This window comes from Epargyreus clarus, unplaced genomic scaffold (assembly GCF_041222505.1).
Source record: "Epargyreus clarus isolate Ecla_fem2 unplaced genomic scaffold, WU_Ecla_fem_2.2 ptg000017l, whole genome shotgun sequence".
Classification (NCBI taxonomy): Eukaryota; Metazoa; Arthropoda; class Insecta; order Lepidoptera; family Hesperiidae; genus Epargyreus; species Epargyreus clarus.
Genome location: NW_027332225.1, coordinates 1121075 through 1139410, shown reverse-complemented (window position 1 = coordinate 1139410; position 18336 = coordinate 1121075). Strand labels below are relative to the sequence as shown.

At 37.4% G+C, this 18336-nt stretch overlaps 4 protein-coding genes across 4 annotated transcripts; 2 read left to right on the top strand and 2 right to left on the bottom strand.

Annotated features, from left to right (window-relative positions):
* Positions 1–564: 564 nt before the first annotated feature.
* LOC140749201 (myogenesis-regulating glycosidase) lies at positions 565–4957 on the bottom strand. The gene is made up of 9 exons (XM_073082249.1): positions 4933–4957; positions 4466–4582; positions 3900–4106; positions 3115–3775; positions 2724–2916; positions 2343–2452; positions 1720–1993; positions 1168–1324; positions 565–842 (listed from the first exon to the last, which is right to left on the bottom strand). Exons 1-9 carry the CDS (start codon positions 4955–4957, stop codon positions 565–567), a joined length of 2022 nt encoding a protein of 673 aa, XP_072938350.1.
* A 1134-nt stretch (positions 4958–6091) lies between these two features.
* Positions 6092–11697, bottom strand: LOC140749200 (myogenesis-regulating glycosidase). The gene is made up of 9 exons (XM_073082248.1): positions 11694–11697; positions 10269–10370; positions 9572–9739; positions 8824–9484; positions 8396–8588; positions 7965–8074; positions 7437–7692; positions 6880–7036; positions 6092–6307 (listed from the first exon to the last, which is right to left on the bottom strand). Exons 1-9 carry the CDS (start codon positions 11695–11697, stop codon positions 6120–6122), a joined length of 1839 nt encoding a protein of 612 aa, XP_072938349.1. The 3' UTR covers positions 6092–6119.
* A 1357-nt stretch (positions 11698–13054) lies between these two features.
* Positions 13055–14139, top strand: Tbca (Tubulin binding cofactor A). The gene is made up of 2 exons (XM_073081789.1): positions 13055–13327; positions 13998–14139. Exons 1-2 carry the CDS (start codon positions 13119–13121, stop codon positions 14125–14127), a joined length of 339 nt encoding a protein of 112 aa, XP_072937890.1. The 5' UTR covers positions 13055–13118; the 3' UTR covers positions 14128–14139.
* Positions 14140–14192: 53 nt separating this feature from the next.
* LOC140748886 (uncharacterized) lies at positions 14193–17409 on the top strand. The gene is made up of 4 exons (XM_073081788.1): positions 14193–14804; positions 15085–15271; positions 15923–16148; positions 16449–17409. Exons 1-4 carry the CDS (start codon positions 14193–14195, stop codon positions 16531–16533), a joined length of 1110 nt encoding a protein of 369 aa, XP_072937889.1. The 3' UTR covers positions 16534–17409.
* Positions 17410–18336: the final 927 nt, after the last annotated feature.

Below are 18336 nucleotides of genomic sequence, written 5' to 3'. Positions count from 1 at the left end.
CAATATTAATTACATATTACATTGAAATGTCAGTAAGTTAGTAGAATTACAGTTCTCATGTAATTCTCTCACATTTTTCTATTCACTTGTCTGTTTTCTGTCCTGTTTTTAACATAACATATTATTTGTGCTGTATAAAACACGCGATGACAAAGAATTTATAAGTAAGATTTATTTTCGTATAACAATTAGTAATCTATCTAACTTAGTGAAAATAATGTGGGTATGTGTACGAAGAATAGACATGGTGCTACTTTGGGTTATTGTCTTTAATGAAAAAAGTTTAATGTTATATGTACCTATGTAGAAATTCAAAGAGAATTATTGTAAAAATAAAAGAATGTCTGCCTAAACATATATTCTGTCACCCACAAAGAGAGACTAATGACACCCTCATCTATTAAAATCCGTGTAGCTGTGGGCTGCAGGAAATGACAAAGAATGTGATAATAGTACATCGCTCGAAAAACATTATCCTCCACAATCGGGTAATAAAAACAAAATGTATTTTAACACTATGTTTATTTAATTCTTATAATTGGCCTTAATAACGTTTAAAGTTTCTTAAAACCGATTAATTATATTCGCGATTAATCCTAAAAGTACCAGGGTAGCAGCAACGCTAGGTGATACAGATGAGTTATCTTCGTTGTCTCTTTCTCGCACGAAGTAGGGTAATACGTCTAAGGGAGCCGGATAGTTCTTTATCCAAATGGGTCCGATGTGGATGCGTTCGGGATCGCCCTCTTCAAGCCACGTGCCTTCTGGTAGATAGATGTCGCGGCTTCTAGCACCTTCTTCTAAAACTGGTGCCACCAGTATGTCTTCTCCAAGCAGGTATTCTAGAAGCAAAGAAAATTAAATTCAACTATTTCAAAGAAAAATGATAACTGACAAAAGGCGTGGAATGTAAAGAAGACAGACAGACAGACAGAAGAATGTGTCAGTTTTGTACAGGTAAAGACTTAGGAGTATAAGACTTAACCATAAATTTATCGGTAGAATTATTTTAGCTTGGAGAACATTATGAATATCACTCAGGTGTCATGAGGTGATCTATTTGGAGGTCTTCATGATGTTTTCTTTTAAAGCAAAATATGTATTTTATGATACACACAGTTCCAACAAACTAGAAATTTAATTTTTGTCCATCACATCTTATCTTACCATCCCATATAGCCAAAGCGTCATCATCATCAGGCGCTATCCACCAGAGCGGCGGGTTGACGGGCTTCCCTTCATCCACCGAGGCTTGCATGGCTGCGTAGATGAGCTCCGCATAAGCAGCATGGAGTTCTGTGTACTTTTTGCTGATTTCCACTGTCTGAAAAGACCGAGTTTTTGTGGAAACGCAATCACAGCTAGCATACTTAAAAAATATGACTAATAGGTCTAGAAGCGAGAAAATTTGTAGTTATTATTTTAATATAGTAATTATTTAATTTATCAGGATCTAGTATCCGGGATGATTGTACTACAGACGTTAAATCTCCTTTTGATTATTATCTTTTTATTAAAATCAGCCAGTCGGTATAAGCGGAAAACTACTATTTCTATTGTTCTTATAGATTTTACGCCAGGTTCGAAATTACCTATCGACGTGTACCTGCCTACCTATTTATTTCTTTAGTTTCACAATATATGTTGCAGGAAAAGCCATCTTTCAAATAAAATAACAACTCTAGCTTGCGTAGGTAGATAAGTAATTGGTATATTTACCTGATTGTCAAAGTTCCAAGGCGCAAACGAGTACTGCATAACAGGCAAGAACGTGTTGGCTTGGACCCATCTGATGAACAGCTCCTTTGTGGGCAGGTCAGCTTGCTCGTGGTTCAAGTTATAGCCGTTACCACCGATCATGTCGGGTAGCACCAGGGTGTAGCCGTTCAGGTTCATTTGGAAGGTGGTGGTCAGTAAAGTTGGCAACCCGTTGTTGAGTCCCCAGATTGAATCACGGTCGACCATTCGCACGAAGATTGGTAAGTCTTGTGTCCTGAAATTGGTCCCATTACCAGTGAAACTTTAAGTGAAGCTGACTTTATAGTACGTAGAATACGTGCTATAAAGTTAGTTTATTTAACTTTCCGTTTTAAAACTACAGCGGTGACAATTTAAGGAAACGCTTCAATTAAGTACTTTAGAAAATGTTTCGTTAATATGCAAAGGTATTTTGCTTATCATACGACTTCAGAAAGATTGGATCAATTTGGAATATTCTTTTGAAAATGATTTATTTCTTTTCTTGTTTTGGACTTCTTAAGAGTTTGATACACAAAATTATCGAATACTTTGAAGTATTCTGAAGTTAACTTGAATATATTAGTTCTAAATTATGTGCTTACATGAACCCTGCGCGTACTTCGACCATGTCGCCGAACCTTGCGCAAGTCCTGGCATACTTCTGAACTATATGGTGAGGCTGCAAGTCTATGTCTCCTGTCTGTACTGCAATCTGAAAATATATGAAATTTTGTAAAACTTCACAGATTACTGAATATTTCAATACCTTTAAATGTAAGCAGCGTATTTAATGGATGTATAGAAGATACATCGATGTATAGAAGTTTATTTGAAAGAGTGACGTTCTCAAAAAAAAGACCCTAAAAATATACAGATTGAAGCTTTAACCAAAAACCTTCATAATCACACATTTTCATAAAAACTGATAGTCCCTAGCACAGACGTTTTAAACGACCGACCAGATAAATATCTCTTATTTGTACCTGAGGTGTAAAACTGCTCTCTCCAGCGTCAAACTTAGCGCTATTGATGCCATATGTATTGAGAAGACTCTTCACTCGCTCGTACCACCACTCTGCTGCTGCTGGGTTGGTGAAATCTACGAACCCTGCTGACGTGCCGTTGTTGTTCCACCAGGAGCCTGCAGGGCTTCCGCTCTCACCCAGAACCAGATAACTGTAATATTTTTATGTTGTATAGTTAAAAAGTCCGTGTTGTTCATATGGTGCTCAATGGTAATGGTAATGGTGTTTAATGGTAATTTCAATACATTAAAGGTGCTCTTTTTTAGTTGATTATGGAGACTATTTTTTCAGTAATTTAGAGATTACTGACAATGATGTTATTCATATAACAAAGTTTTAGGATATTTACCCTTTATTTAAAGCTTCAGAGTACCACGGCTCACAGTTGTCATTTATCAACGGATGTACCCAAATAGTCACTCGAAAACCTTGATCTTTCAATTCTTGAACAGTGTCGGTGAAGTTAGGAAATTTCGTCTCGTTAATAGTTAGGGAACCGTAACAGGTTTCCCATAAGTCATCAATTTCTAGTTGAGAGTTGTTGAAACCGTATGCTTTGATCTGACGAGCGAACTCCAAAACCTTTTTTCTATCAACATCTTGGGAATATTGGGCCCAAGTGGACCATATGGGATGCTGGACCATTTTGAAATCTGGGACGCCTGTAGGCTTGCCCAAGTATGTTTCCACTGCATGCTTATGAGCTGCCTTAACGTCAGATAGCAACCAGAAATCGTATGAAAGTTCTGTGTGATTTCTTTTTGAAGAGTAAGGATCGGCTATTTGAGCGCCGAAACAAATGTGGTTCGGTGAAATGTTGTTATAGTCGACGAAGAGTGGGACCTGAGGGTGGACATAAACATATTCTCCGGCAGAGTTAAGCCAGTAGCGCTCCACGATGGCCCCATTATCCTGTTCCTTGGAGATGTAAGGCGAGTAGGTCTGTTGGGCATTCTCTATCGGGTAAAGTTGATCTACTTGCATAGGACCTCCGTACCAATGATTTTTGCCTTGAAATTGAATACTTATTAGTATTAACTTTATGCATAATCATAAATATATTGGTTTAAGTGTGGATTATCTAACGTTTACGTTAGATATGTAACTGAATAAACTATTCAAAAGTAATCTTACCAAAATCTAAGCAATCCTCTAGTCTGATCGGAGCGAATGAATTCCACCTGATCTTGATTCCTCTAGCGTCATGAATGTAGTCATACAAGGTGTGCACTGTCAGATTCACGTTACCCATATGCACCTCTATACCACCTTCGATCTCTTCAATCGTGAACGGTGAAATAAGGGTTCGGCCTATGTGACCGTATACATATTTATCATCGCCTGGAAGTAAAGTTTTATTTAACACTTTTAACCCAGCAAAGGAAAGGGATGAATGGATGGTCACCAAACCAACGGTCCTCAACATCACCACCGTCATCATCGTATATACTTTGTTAAGTTTGTATGATCGTCCACATGGAACGGAGTGTTACATGGGTAATGAGCTCTCAAGTCTTACAAGATCAATGCTCACATTATACATTCTTTCCATTCCGGAATTTTATTGTTTTGTCAGTGGACTACTGTCAATAGTATGTAGGTCATTAGACTTTTAGATCAATCTTATAATTTAATCTAAAATAATCAGAAGTTTAGTATTTTTTGTAAAGATATAATAAGTAAGAGAAAGAGAGAATTACCTTTTATGAGGGTTAATTGGAACCCTCCAATCACTTGAGGCTCCAGGGATAAGGTGATATCATCAGAACGAATAGACAGCGGGGATGGGCGCGCCCGCGCTCCCAGCATTAGTATACCTTGAGAAGTTATGCATATTTGTTAAGAAGGTACCTACTTAATTTCTTACTTTATATTTTTTTTTTTGGATTTTGGTGTCTTATAAATCTATGAACAATGAAAATATAAAATTGAAGCGTCTTGTGATATTAATGTCACTGTTAGTTTCAAAGACATTAAGTATACGATGCACAATGCATACATACCACGCCTATAAAAAGTAAAGATTTTTATTTGGCGGTGTCGGGTAATCTTGGGAATATTTAAACTTTTCTATTCCAAAAATTGTTAAGGAGTCACAAGGCTAATATAAACGGTAATACGTGGAGCCATATGCAGAAACTCGAAAAAAAATATAAAAGTCTCTTACCCAAAATTATTCTTAAAGCCGCCATCCTTCCTTAAAACCGACTGTCACATCTGGATAAACCATCTGTTATCGAGATAAATAAGGTACTCCAACGTTGCATGATCCCTTTATCAATCTCAAGCCAAAGTTGCGAAGATAAGATGATAACTAGATTTTTGCTGCCGTCCAGATTATTCTGGCTTACAATAGGAAAATGTATTTCCTATGTACAATACAATTTATATCGCAATTAAAGTTGAAGAACCCTGAAGAACTTTGTAATCATAGTTAAAGTTCTTACTTAATAGATAATAACAATTTTGCATACGTAAAAATCTAAGAAGGAGCAGTTGTGTACGGATTAGAGGATCATACTATGATTAGCTCAAAGTCATTCCAATTTAAATGGCGTTATTTCAAAATATAGTGGGACTCAAAACAACATTTATGTGTATTCAGCGAACGATGAAAGTTACAAATCTAACGTTTGTATGACGAGTACACCAATCCAGGTTACTACGAAAATTCCTTACTTCGTTGTTATATGGAAATCTAGTAAGTAGGTATTAAAACATTTATTTAAATGTAACTATATGGATGCGTTGTTAAATAGTTCTGCGATTCCTTTGGTATTTAATCTTTTCACTCATGCCTTACGGTTGAGTAAAGGAAAGTTGGGAAATAATTTCTCCAGAAATTGTTGTCATGTATAAAATATATGCAATATCAGTTAACATTTAGGTTTGTCGAGTATGGTCATGTGAGATGTATCTACATACTATGGTTAGGCTTAGAGGCTTATCACACTATCTCTTCAATACGCTAACAATAGCAACTGTCAGACTCTTAACTTCCTGTCAAATTTCCACAGAAAACTGCTTGACTTTTCCGAGAAAACTCCGTGAGATATGCATAATATACTTTCAAGGGACTGCTACTTATATAAAATGTTTGCATCAAAAATGATACCCAAAATTGTGGGAAGGACATAGATTTTGGGGAGCGTATAGTTCATCTGGCTATTATACTCAAGCCAATGTCGGTGATCGAGTGAGAATTGTTGAATTTTCGTATTTATTGGCCATTTACTAGTAAGAAGCTTTAATGAAAAATCATGTTCAATAAATAAAAAAGTTTTTATTCATAATGTTTTACATAAAATAACAATAATATTCGATTTTAGGTTTTAACTTGGCACCAATTTTTATTTAGTCTTCTAATGTGAAGTAGGGTAGTGTGTCGAGCGGTGCAGGGTAGTCGTATATCCACATAGGTCCCTGGTACGAGTCCCCGGTCATGCCATCCTTCCAGTTACCACGGGGTAAGTAGATGTCCCGGGTTACAGCGCCTTCTACGAGTACAGGAGCAGCCAGGATGCGTTCGCCGAGGAGGAATTCTGGAAGAAAATGAGTTAATGGGATAAATTAAGTTAAGAAGATTTTAGTTTTAGGTTAGAAGTTTTTTGAAAGCACATAAAAATACCACCAACATCAATATAGACTTAAGTGAAGTTGGAGAATAAAGCAGAAGTACTGAATGAAGAAGAATTAGTGGAATAAATTCAAATGATTTTAGTTTTGGAATAACAACTTTAAGCGCTGTTGTGTTATGTTTAGAAGGATGCAGTAAAGACACAATAATATAAGGTGTTCTTGAATGTAGTACTCAGGGCTAGCACCAGCAACACATCTGTGATCACTGATCAATATCAGGTAATACTTTATTAGGAATGTTTTGGGACTGATTAGGCTGTAAGCTTGTTTGCTCCTTATACATTAAAAACAAAAAACAAAATTTACCATCTCCGTATGTGCGCAATTTAAAATCTTTTATTTAAAAGTATGTACTCGTTTTATACAATGTTATGAGATGAATTGCTTAAGAGTTTGTTTGTACGGGATGTTGTGTTCGCCCAGCGAAAAAATCCCACTTTTATCTAAAAATAATAAATAAATAAATAAAATTTACCATCTCCAACAGTTAGAGCGACTTGATCAGTGGGATCGAGCCACCAGATGGGCGGGTTGACGGGCGTGCCGTCGCGGACGGAGGCCTCCATAGCAGCCACAATTTCATCCGCGAAGTCCGCGTGTAACTGGGTGTAGCGGCGACAGATTTCCACCGCCTGGAGGTAATTGGAGCATGATGGATTAAGATTGAAGATGATAGTGAACTTTCTATTATTCCTTATGTTGACAAGGTTGTTGATGATGATGGCGATAGTAAAGATGTTAGTAGAGATAACACTGAGGTTAATGGTAATGAAAATGAAAATCATGGTGATAGACATATTAAATTGGTGATGATGGTTTGACGCTGATGATAGTGTTGATTATGATGAAGATGATGTCCGTTAAAATATCGGGGATGATGTTGTTGAGTATGCAAAAACACAAAATAAATTAACAAACTGCACGGTTTAAATAAGAATTAATACTAAATAAGACAATCAGTCAGATGATAGCTATAATGATGATAGTTGTGTCAGTGATGATGATGATGAACGCATATAAAATATTAATTACCTCGTCATCATGGTCCCAAGGCACGAACGAGTATTGCAGTGTAGGCATGAACACATTAGCCTGAAGCCACCTCACGAACAGCTCCTTGCTGGGCGCCTCGTTGTAACCGTTACCGCCGATCATGTCGGGCAACACCAGCGTGTAGCCGTTCAGGTTCATAGCCAGTAATGTGGTCACGAGCGTCACTAGGCCGTTGTTGTAGCCCCAATACGTGTCCTTGTCCACCATGCGGATGAATACCGGCAGATCTTGTGTCCTGTAATATGGTCACTTAAGTATTTTTTTGGGTCGACGATGACTCTAATCTAACGTGGTCAGTAATAGGTTCAATAATAAGGGTGCGTTTACCAGAGAAGTGCGAGTCATCTTAGTTACAAATGTGTGTTAAATCCCTCAATAGAATTGCTAAAATGAATCTATAAAATGTTGTTCAGTCAAACAATCAAGTAATCCTATTGGCAGATTTGACACTCATTAATTGCCTCATATCTGTAGTAGAAATTTACCTATCTAGTCTAAAGTACATACCTAATTCCAGATCTGATTTCGATCATGGGACCGAAAGTGGCGACAGCCCTCACGTACGACTGCACGATGTGACCTGGGTGCAAGTCAATATCTCCATTTTGTACGGGGATCTGAAAAAATGTTTATTTGTATAATTGGTAATATCGTTGTAATTACTTTGTTACATAATAAATGGAGTAGACGTGCAATCCATTTGGTCTTCAGTGGTTACAGCGGTACATTAATGTTAATTTTCAACCAAGTCCATATCGTTCAAAATCCCACCTATGTCAGTACTCATTCAACAATCAAGAAAAATAAATAGCTATTGATAAACAATCACCAATCAAGTAATGATAAGCTTGTAGTATAATTACTGAAGCCCAACCACGAAAAGTTTCATTAATTTTGATTTCAAAATAGATTTGTATAGCTGTTTCTATTGAAATTACCTGAGGAGACCAGCTGGATTCACCAGCGTCAAACTTCACGCTATCGATATCGTAAGTTTCGATAAGGTTGCGGGCGCGGGTGGTGTACCAGTCGGAGGCCTCAGGGTTGGTGAAGTCGATGTAGCCGGGCGTCGAGCCGTTGTTGTTCCACCAGCTCGTGTCTGGGCTGCCTTCTTCGTTGAGCACTAGGTATCTGCAAGATATTAGGTTCCAAGGGTTGTATTAACCAGAAGAGTTAAGGATAAGTTCATAATAAGTGACACAATACTTTAACTAACTTTCACTTTGTAGGAGAAAACTTTACCTATAAACATGCACTTACTTTTAAATGAAAAGGTATTCAAAATGGAATATTACATTCGAATAAGATGTCGAAATAGGTTAGCACATGTTCTTTTTTTTAATGTGTGGTATTAATTTATATGTACCCTTTTTCTAGAGCTTCTGAGTACCATGGTTCGCAGTCCTGATTGATGAATGGATGCATCCAAATAGTAACCCTGAAGCCAAGTGCTTTGATGTCTTGAACGAGCTGCTTCAAGTCAGGTAACTTTCTTTCGTCCACAGTGAGTGAGCCGTAGCAGATCTCCCAAAGATCATCGATTTCAAATTGTGCATTGGGGAACCCACTATCGTTGATCTCATTCGCAAAGGCCCAGAGACTGTTTTGGTCGATGCCTCGGGAGTACCTCGCCCAAGTGGACCAGACTGGATATTGAATCATTCTGTAGTCAGGAATTCCTGAAGGCTTGCCAAGATAGTTATCGACGGCATGCTGATGAGCGACTTTGGCGTTTTCAAACACCCAAATATCGTATTTCAAAACATTATGGGTCCTTCTCGTTGAGTATGGGTCAGCAACATCAGCGATGAGGCAGAGGTGGTTGTCTGCAACATTGTGATAATCAACGAATAGAGGGACTTCTGGGTGGACGATAATGTACTGGCCAGCGGAGTTAAGCCAGTATCTCTCGGATACGGCAGAGTTATCATCCTCCTTTGATATGATGGAGTATTTTTGTATTTTGCTTTGTTGGATCGGCCAGTACTGTTCCTTTTGTTCCGGGCCGGCAAACCATTGCTTGTTGCCTGGAAAGTAGTAAATCTCGTTATAGATTACGCAAGTATTACGAGTATGGTCAGTTATAGACAAAAAGTTTACCAAGTAATTCTTACCAAAGTCAAAGCAGTCTTCAAACACCCTGTCGCTGGGACCATCCCAGTAAACAGTAAGTTTGTGACCGCCACTTGCCTCATCGTATGAGGAGCTGACTTCGAACTTCACCTCGCTGTCATCAGCAGAACCCTTGCGGCCGATGTGACCGATGTCTTCGGAGCCGTCATCTATATACAGAGATATTAAGTAAAACCTTAATGAGTAACCCAAGATGATAAGGTGGTAAAAGGTAAAAGTTTGCTACACTTAAAAAATAAGTTTGTGTACTTTTATGTAACTTTTTTAGATAACATTTCCTTTATCAATACGAGAAGTACTTGAGATAATAGAATTGAAAATATTTCTCTTGTAAGCGTTAAGCTAATGTTTGGTGTCCTTAGTTATTTAAAAAAATATTGCCGAGAATATATGCTTATGTTACGTATACGCTTTCATATACTTTTTATAACTTTTTAATGTCCATCTTAAAAAATATTCATAATTTGTTTTTTTTTCTCTATTAAAAATATTTTACTCAAATTAAAATGGCATTTTCATTTCGCTTTTATTATAAAATAAAGTTGTGTTTGTCTGAATTTCACAAGAGTTATCTTAGTTAGTATACTGTACCGACTATCGTGAATCCGCGTTGGATCAAAGAATGAGCAATATGTATGATTACTATATCGTTTCAACTATTAAAATTATTCTTCTTACCACTAACGAATGTGATGACAAAGCCTCCATCGTCGTGTTCGTCGACGAGGAATCCCAAGTTCCTGGGTGACCTGGGCGCAGCGCCCAGCGCCACCGCCACACCTGTATTAAGGGTACATTATTATTCATTAATTTATTAACCTATTGTATATATCAACCAATTTCTCGTAGAATTATATCCTCGATTTAAAATTCAATGTCGTTCTAAATTAACTGATACTAGAGGATCACTCGCGTAGCATAAAGATTTACCATGCAAATCCTTAGTTCTAGAAAAGAAGGGTTCTGTTTACGGCCAGAGATAATTAAAATTAATTTAATAAATGTAGTCTTAGGTTTGGACGTTTGTTTCATAGATTATCCTGGAATACAGTAGGTATATGTATTTTGAACTTTACAAAAATAGACGGTAGGTACGTAGTTGCTTTGTCCCTGTAGTTCCGGGACTAGAATAGGGCTACGGTATCCCCTGCCTGTCGTCGGAGGCGACTAAAAGGGGGCTTCCGGGGTGTTGCGGGCGGCAAGAGTGGGAGCTCAAACCGTCCAGCAAGCGACCCCGGGAAGGACGGCGGTATGTGTGGTCGCATACCGTCGTAAACACTACATGGTGTAGGAGGAGCGAAAACTGCTCCCCCAGGGTAGAGCCCGTTGGGCGTCGCGCTTGGAGGGCTCCGGTCGTGTTCCGTTGGAGATCCCGGAGTTCTCCAACAAGCGTTGAGGACGGCCACCGGGGGGGTTTTAGTGCGGTAAAAATCCCACATAACCCGGCGTCGCTCCCACGTCGTCGGGTACCTTTTGAAGGTTTCCCCCTCGAGAAAAAAAAATAAAAAGGTACGTAGTTGCTTGCGTACTTCTTGATGTGGGAATTTTAATATTATTTTCAATGAATAATAATTAATCTACATCGATGGCATAATTATTAAAACTCAAAAACTTACCCGCTAGTAAAACCAACCACCTCATTTCGCACACCTACAGAGAATTAGATGTGCGAAACTCGTATCAAAGTGTATCAATTTATTATTTCCCATATCAACACTTATCAAAGAATACTTCTCTGTATTTCTGCGGATAAGAGATGTCAGATAAAAATATCTGAGACCTCTCCCTAGATTGTACAGGTTGGTGTAATTTTATTTAACCTGCCGGAAAATGGTAAATGCTGGTAAATACAGCCCTGCAACACAGGCTACAGTTCATTTAACTAAATTTGATTATTGCAGCCCATTCTGTGATAAATAAACCCCATACTGAACAAAATTTCTTAAATATTTTGATGGGCAATTCATTCATTGGGAGTATTTAGGAGAATTTTAAAGCATTTACATTGCTTGGTAAATATGTAGCAACTTTTACGAATGGATCGGAGAAAAAATAAAGAGTCTTCCTATTATTTTTGCTGCCTACGCCAGATTTTTTTCTCACCCATTTTTAAGAGGTGGCGGGAGATCCGCTAGACCAACCGTTTTATAGGCCTGTCAAAGGTTTTATAAAAGAGAGTAAGTAGGTTACTTATATACCTTTATTTTTTTTTGTTTACGCAGGGGAAACCTTCAAAAGGTGCCCGATGTCGTGGGAGCGACGCCGGGTTATGTGGGATTTTTACCGCACTAAAACCCCCCCGGTGGCCGTCCTCGGCGCTTGGTGGAGAACTCCGGGATCTCCGATGGAACACAACCGGAGTCGTCCGAGCGCGATGCCCTAATCGGGCTCTTCCCTGGGGGAGCAGTTTACGCTCCTCCCACACACCTAGTGTTTACAACGGTATGCGGCCACACACACCGTCGTCCTTCCCGGGGTTACTTGCTGGACGGTTCGAGCTCCCACTCTTGCCGCCCGCAATCCCAGAAGCCTCCTTTTAGTCGCCTCATACGACAGGCAGGGGATACCGTAGCCCTATTCTAGTCCCGAGACTATAGGGACAAGGTAACTTATATACCTACACGTGTGCAATCGCTAGGGTGAGTTTGTACTACGTGATAACGCGACAAAGCCAAACTGGCATTGGCATATTGGCAGGTATAATAGATTTCATCATAAAGTACATTGGTTACAGGAGTGATTTTCCGAGCCTCCTGTATATTTAGCTGACGATGTACCTATATTATTTATATTTATTATTTTGCTCATCCTAACACCTTAGTAATAAGTAGGTACTTATGGATCAAACTAGACTGTTATCGACACAGCAGATTAGATTATCAGGCTTATTGAGTATTTTGTTTGCTATATACATATTTATCTATTACTTCCCATTTATTTAAATTCATATATTTTTCTTCCTTGTAATATTTATATTGTAGTTACTTCGCTTTTTTCTTTGATAATAAATTGTTTGTGTTTACGTAATACTTGAACGCCCCCTTATGTCTGTTTGTTTGCGTGTTTTCCCTTTGATTTTTAGTTCTCTATGTGTACATTAAATCCAAAATAATTTATAACTTCACGCTAATTGCCTTCTCCAAGGCCGAGAAAGAAATTTAAAAAGCCTTTTTCGCATCTTCTATATTACTATCATAGATATATGATCCTACTGAATGGTTACTATAATCTTTGTTCTATGTGAATGTACATTATTTCGTTTTTGTTTAAAACCTAATTTATTTATAGATATTTAGTTGTTACTTTGTATCTTTATTTAACAAGATAATATTATCATTACTCTTACTTAAAATGATATGAAAAATATAACATGACGCATAGTTGGCCAAAAGATTGGAATTCGTCGCTAAATATGCTAAAAATAAAACGTCAAATCAATTCAAGGGCAATCCGTTCATTGTCATTGTCCTGTCCTGTCCGTCAGAAAAAACAAAAGCCTTTTTTTATTCCGCGAGCGTGCTTTCAATAATGGCAGATCCTCGAATTCGGCAAATTAAGATAAAGACCGGCGTTGTAAAACGCATCGCTAAGGAGAAAGTAATTTACGAAAAGGAGGCAGAACAGCAGAAAAACTTTATCCAGAAGATAAAAGACGAGGGTCAAGACGAACATAACATTAGAAAGCAAGAAGAGGTCCTCCAAGAATCGCTTATGATGGTCCCTGACTGTCAGAGAAGGTGAGTCACGTTCGAAAATTAAAATTTGCAGCTTGACCAACTTTGGTTCAAAAGATTTTGTTCCTATATTTTGTAATAACATTGTAACGCAATTTGTTAATACCAGTTGTTGAGAGGTTAATTCCAAATTTGACTTAATGTGCTTGAGTTAAATTCGCTACAGTTTCATAAAGAAGGACATTTTTCAAGCATTTACTTGAACATGGCATGTGATGACTAATAGTTTTGCATCTGCATTGTATTGAAATTATTAAGGTTGGCCTTCAGAGAGGTCTTGGTCTTTGCGGCGACCTAGAACGAATGTAGCTGGCATTAAGAATTAGCCTTAAAATCATTTGCTGGTGGATTGGTAGACATTTCACATCACAGGCTAAGTTATAGTCTATTTTAGAGAATTATATTACTTGTAACGCCTTGATAAGTAGAAGGTAGTGATCATTATGTTTAACAATAGGTAAAACGTGAATATTAGTTTTAAGACACTGTTTAATATGCAGTTTTTAATGTACCCCTTGTATATGTAGTTAGTTACAGATGTCCTTGGGTGGCAGTGATCATCATCCATCCATCCATCCATCCATCAGATACAAAACATAGATACATAGTATATTTTTCGCCATATCTATAACTTGTGTAGATCAGCTATTTATTGTAAAATTTATGTTCACAGGTTATTAAAAGCATATGCTGATCTCAAAAACGTCCTAGACACGGAGCAAGACTTAAAAGAAAATGAGGACTATGTGACAGCAGAGCAAGTATTGAAAGACGCGGAGTGCCAGCTCCCTGAAAGCACCTAAGCCCTAGTTTAGCTATTTATAATAATTTCTACTATTATTTTTATACATTTGTAAAATTAACAATCATGACACATAATCGTAATGTTAACAATTTTCGTGGAAGCAATTTTACATTCCGTTTCGTTCCTGATTTTCCCCCGCCACCCTTACCTCCCCCTCTTCTAGCTCCCTTAAGGCCACCTCCCTTCGCCCGTCAACCTTTCTATCCACAAAACCCTGTGAGATCCCAGGAAGATGCTGATCACGAATTTATTAGAAATATTGAAAGTAGAATACAAGAAATACCTAAAAGAAATAAACTCAACACAACAACTATCATACAAGTAAGAGAAGAAATGCAGAGCCTAGTGACATCATTGAAAAATATAGAGACTCAAGTTAAAGACTTAAGAGAGAACATGAAACAGTATTCAGAAGAAGACTGGAAAGTAAGAATGGATGAAATTGAAGTCAATAAAAAGATAATGGCTGACAAGTTGAAAAAATTATCTGGATCATACCTGGATATGTCGAGGAGACTCTTAGCTAAGAGGACTGCTAAGAGACTGCGCTTAAAGAGACTCAATGAGGAGAGAAAATTAGCTAAGAAGGAGAGAATGAAGCAAATGGAAGAGAGATCTCGGAAAATTGATGAGAATTTGCAAAAGATTAAGGATGACATCCTAAGAGCAAAACAGGTATGTTTCTATTTTAAATGCCTCTTACTATTATTCTTCATTAAAATGTTATAAGCTGTATGAAATTACATGAAAGAACTGTTTATATTAAAGAACTATCTATAAGGTAAGAACTGTGAAGTTAGTTACAGATAATTGAGATTGTTATGAGTAATAGTAACATCAGGTGGTTTATTTGTCTCCTTACCAAAATAACATAGCAACTATGCCTTACAACATCCCTTGAAATTTGGGGTAGCTCAAGTAATTCTATGTTTTTTCAAACTATCATTATATCTAGGAAGAAGAAGCTAAGCTCGAAGCAGATGAGATTCTCAGAGAAGTCAGAAGAAAGAAACAGAATGCTAAGAAGTGTATGGTCAAGCTTGAAGCTCTCATGAAACTGCGTAAGGCGAGAGAAAACACCGCTAAGGGCAGAGGGGAATATGTCTCTGAGAAGGAGGCTGCTTCCTTTGCCAAAAATATTGGTATGTTTCTAACATGTAAACCGTGTACTTTATATAAGGCTGTTAGAACCAGAATGGCCTAACTGCATTTTAATGATTTTTGACCTATCTGTATTTTCGGTATTTAAAAATGTTGTATAGTCCGTGTAAAGCGGCTAGTCTGCTCTGAATATAGAAATGATTCTCTCTGAATATAGAAATTGTATGTTTAGACCTCCTCGTAACAACTTCAGAGCGGATTATCCACTTACTTTTCTCCATATTGTAAATTTTTTTTGGTAGTTAGGCTACTCTGGTTCTAACAGCCTCATATCATATTTAACCGATTTTGAATTTGTGACATATAAACTGTAAATTTTATATAATTATTATCTGACTTGAAAAAATAAGGTTCGTATTCTACTGGTAAAAACTACTGATTCAAGTGGATTGGGTTTGGGTTTTGTGGAAGCTCCTATCTCATTATGAACTAGTGCATTTTTTTAAAATAATTATTTGGAATAGACAAATAATTTGAATAAACAATTTGAAACTGGGTGAAAAGTAATAATGTACTCAAATAAATAATCTTTGTTATCACCACTTACCACTTTTTTTATTAAGATTCTGATAGCAAAAGATAATAATAATTTTATGTAGAAAATACCATAATGTTTGTGTTGTTTCCACCAGAAAAAGTAATATCATTTTGGAAACTAAAGCTATTGGTTTATGAGAAGGAAGAAGCTGAATTACAAGCAAAGCTATCTGTACACGGAGAAGATACAAGCAAGAGTTTCAACGATACAGAGAAGGAAGTTGTGGTGAATCTTGCTAAGTGGCGAGAGTTTCTGTTTGGGAGTACTGCAAACCCACAAGTGGATTTCCAAGGGGATCTACATAGATTTGTTGTTGTGAGGTAAATCAATAATTAATACAAGTACCAATTATAATACCAAGCATACTGTGTATTTTTAGAATATAAAAGAAAAATAATACTATTTTTTTATTTTAGTATTAATGTCAGTGTTAATTATATTAACTGGTATTAATATTGCTTTTTATCTGATACAAATATTTTTTAAGTTATCTTGTTTGAGGAGCATTGAAACAGTGCTTATTAGATATTATGTAGCATACATCTCCTTTGATCAATTCAATATTTTTTATGGACCGAATTTAGTGCAGGTTGTCTTCTAATGATATTTTTTCTTCACAGATCTCAATGGGATCAGTATCTAAACGACGATGGATCGCCAATACCAGTTGGTTGGGTGGTACCTCCTATGGATTATGGACCTTAGTGAAAAAAAAATTTAAAGATGATATATTTTTAAAATTGTATCAGAAAATGTAATTCAGTAGACGCGAATTATTACAGAATTATACCACGTGACGACATACCGTGCGACGATGAATGCCGCGTGACGACATACCGCGCAGCGATTAGTGCCGGCTGACTTTAAATACCGTGTGACGACAATTACCTCGTGACGAAATACCGCGCGACGATCAATACCACGTGACGATATACCACGCGACGATCAATACCGCGTGACGACATACCGCGAGACGATTAATACCGCATGAAGACATACCCGTGACGAATAATTCCGGCCGACGATAAATAAAATACCACGTGACGTTATACCACGCGACGGTCAATACCGCGTGATGACATATCGTGCGACGATCAATACCGCGTGACGACATACCGTGCGACGATCAATACCGCGTGACGACATACCGTGCGACGATCAATACCGCGCGACGATCAATACCACGTGACGACATACCTCGCTACGAATAACTCCGGCCGACGATAATTAAAATACCACGTGACGACATACCGTGCGACGATGAATATCGCGTGACGACATACCGCGCGACGATAAATACCTCACATTTCTAAATACCGCGTGACGACACATCATGATCATGGCTTGTAATTTTCTCTATACAATTAAAAAATAATCACTAAAGTTGCTAAGTAACTCATGTTATAATAAATTATACATCTCTTCTCTGTCTTTCATATGATAAATATAGTTGATAATTAACGTTTGATACATTTGTATGTCCACGGAAACATTTTGAAAATGATTATTTTGCTATTTTAGGTTATATGTGGCCTTCTTTATATTGCATTTAATGCTTCTGAGTAAATTGGTTTATACACACTTTGGCTTTTATTTCAACTAATCCTGTACTGAGAACTATACCCTCAAGAGTCCTAGAGCATTTCTAATACGTGTTTTATTTTGGTTTGGTAATGATGTGAATCGGTGGAATCATCGTGTATAAAGCTCTGAGACTTGTTTGCTACTATTCATTAAGATGTAGTGTTGAGTGGGTAAACTGCGCCTCTCTGAAACCGCTCATCGGACCGACCTAATATCCGACGGTGGAACCCGTAAGAGTAGTCCGTGCCAAACTTCTAGTCCGCTCTGAATAGAAACGAGTCGCGTCGCAACAGCAAATTGTAGATATTATCAGAAAGCTGCCCGCTCTCGCCCACGGGTACGGGTATAGCTGCGTTAGTGTGCCCTTATTATTACTACGTAGCATATTTGTACTTTACATTACTTGTAGTTGTGTTCGATCGCATTGGCGCTCTGACTACACCTGTGCGCAACAACTCCAGAGAGGACTAGAAGATTGGTGCGGACTATACCTGTCTACTAATCCGCTCTTGGTTAGTGTAATGGACCTAAAGTAAGCCCTCCTCGTCTCTTCTAAAGGAGATCCTTGCCTAGCTGTTATATAAAGGGTTGGTGATAGATAGGATAGTACTTGGTAAGTAGTGTAAGGAGAAATAAAGCATACAATGGTTCACTTATATGTATTTTCAAGTTACAAAAGATTTTACCATACAATTTACATATGGCAAGTATTACAATAATTATAAGGAAGTTAAACATGAAATAAAAGAAAAAGGCGGCAAAATAATTTTACTGATCATAAATCCTATATCAAATACAAGTAATGGCAATATAATTTCAAAAATACAAATAATATTTTTACTTTTTATTTTACCTTTAAATGCGATGTTTAAAGTTTTAACAATATTGTTTGTAACATATATTACTTGATCTTGCTCAGCCTGG

What these genes read in the sequence shown, in the direction of transcription:
- LOC140749200 (XM_073082248.1), bottom strand. An exon ending in AATCCAGCTGGTCTCCTCAG is followed by an intron (nt 8,075 to 8,395) that starts GTAATTTCAATA and finishes ACATTTTTTCAG; the next exon opens with ATCCCCGTACAAAATGGAGA. An exon ending in GAAATCAGATCTGGAATTAG is followed by an intron (nt 7,693 to 7,964) that starts GTATGTACTTTA and finishes ACCATATTACAG; the next exon opens with GACACAAGATCTGCCGGTAT.
- LOC140749201 (XM_073082249.1), bottom strand. Translation starts at nt 4,957, where the DNA reads ATGGCGGCTTTAAGAATAATTTTGG. An exon ending in TCTGAAGCTTTAAATAAAGG is followed by an intron (nt 2,917 to 3,114) that starts GTAAATATCCTA and finishes AAAATATTACAG; the next exon opens with TTATCTGGTTCTGGGTGAGA. An exon ending in CGCTTTGGCTATATGGGATG is followed by an intron (nt 843 to 1,167) that starts GTAAGATAAGAT and finishes CTTTGCTTCTAG; the next exon opens with AATACCTGCTTGGAGAAGAC.
- LOC140748886 (XM_073081788.1), top strand. Translation starts at nt 14,193, where the DNA reads ATGACACATAATCGTAATGTTAACAATTTTCGTGGAAGCAATTTTACA. An exon ending in ACATCCTAAGAGCAAAACAG is followed by an intron (nt 14,805 to 15,084) that starts GTATGTTTCTAT and finishes CATTATATCTAG; the next exon opens with GAAGAAGAAGCTAAGCTCGA. An exon ending in CATAGATTTGTTGTTGTGAG is followed by an intron (nt 16,149 to 16,448) that starts GTAAATCAATAA and finishes TTTTCTTCACAG; the next exon opens with ATCTCAATGGGATCAGTATC.
- Tbca (XM_073081789.1), top strand. Translation starts at nt 13,119, where the DNA reads ATGGCAGATCCTCGAATTCGGCAAATTAAGATAAAGACCGGCGTTGTA. An exon ending in GTCCCTGACTGTCAGAGAAG is followed by an intron (nt 13,328 to 13,997) that starts GTGAGTCACGTT and finishes TTATGTTCACAG; the next exon opens with GTTATTAAAAGCATATGCTG.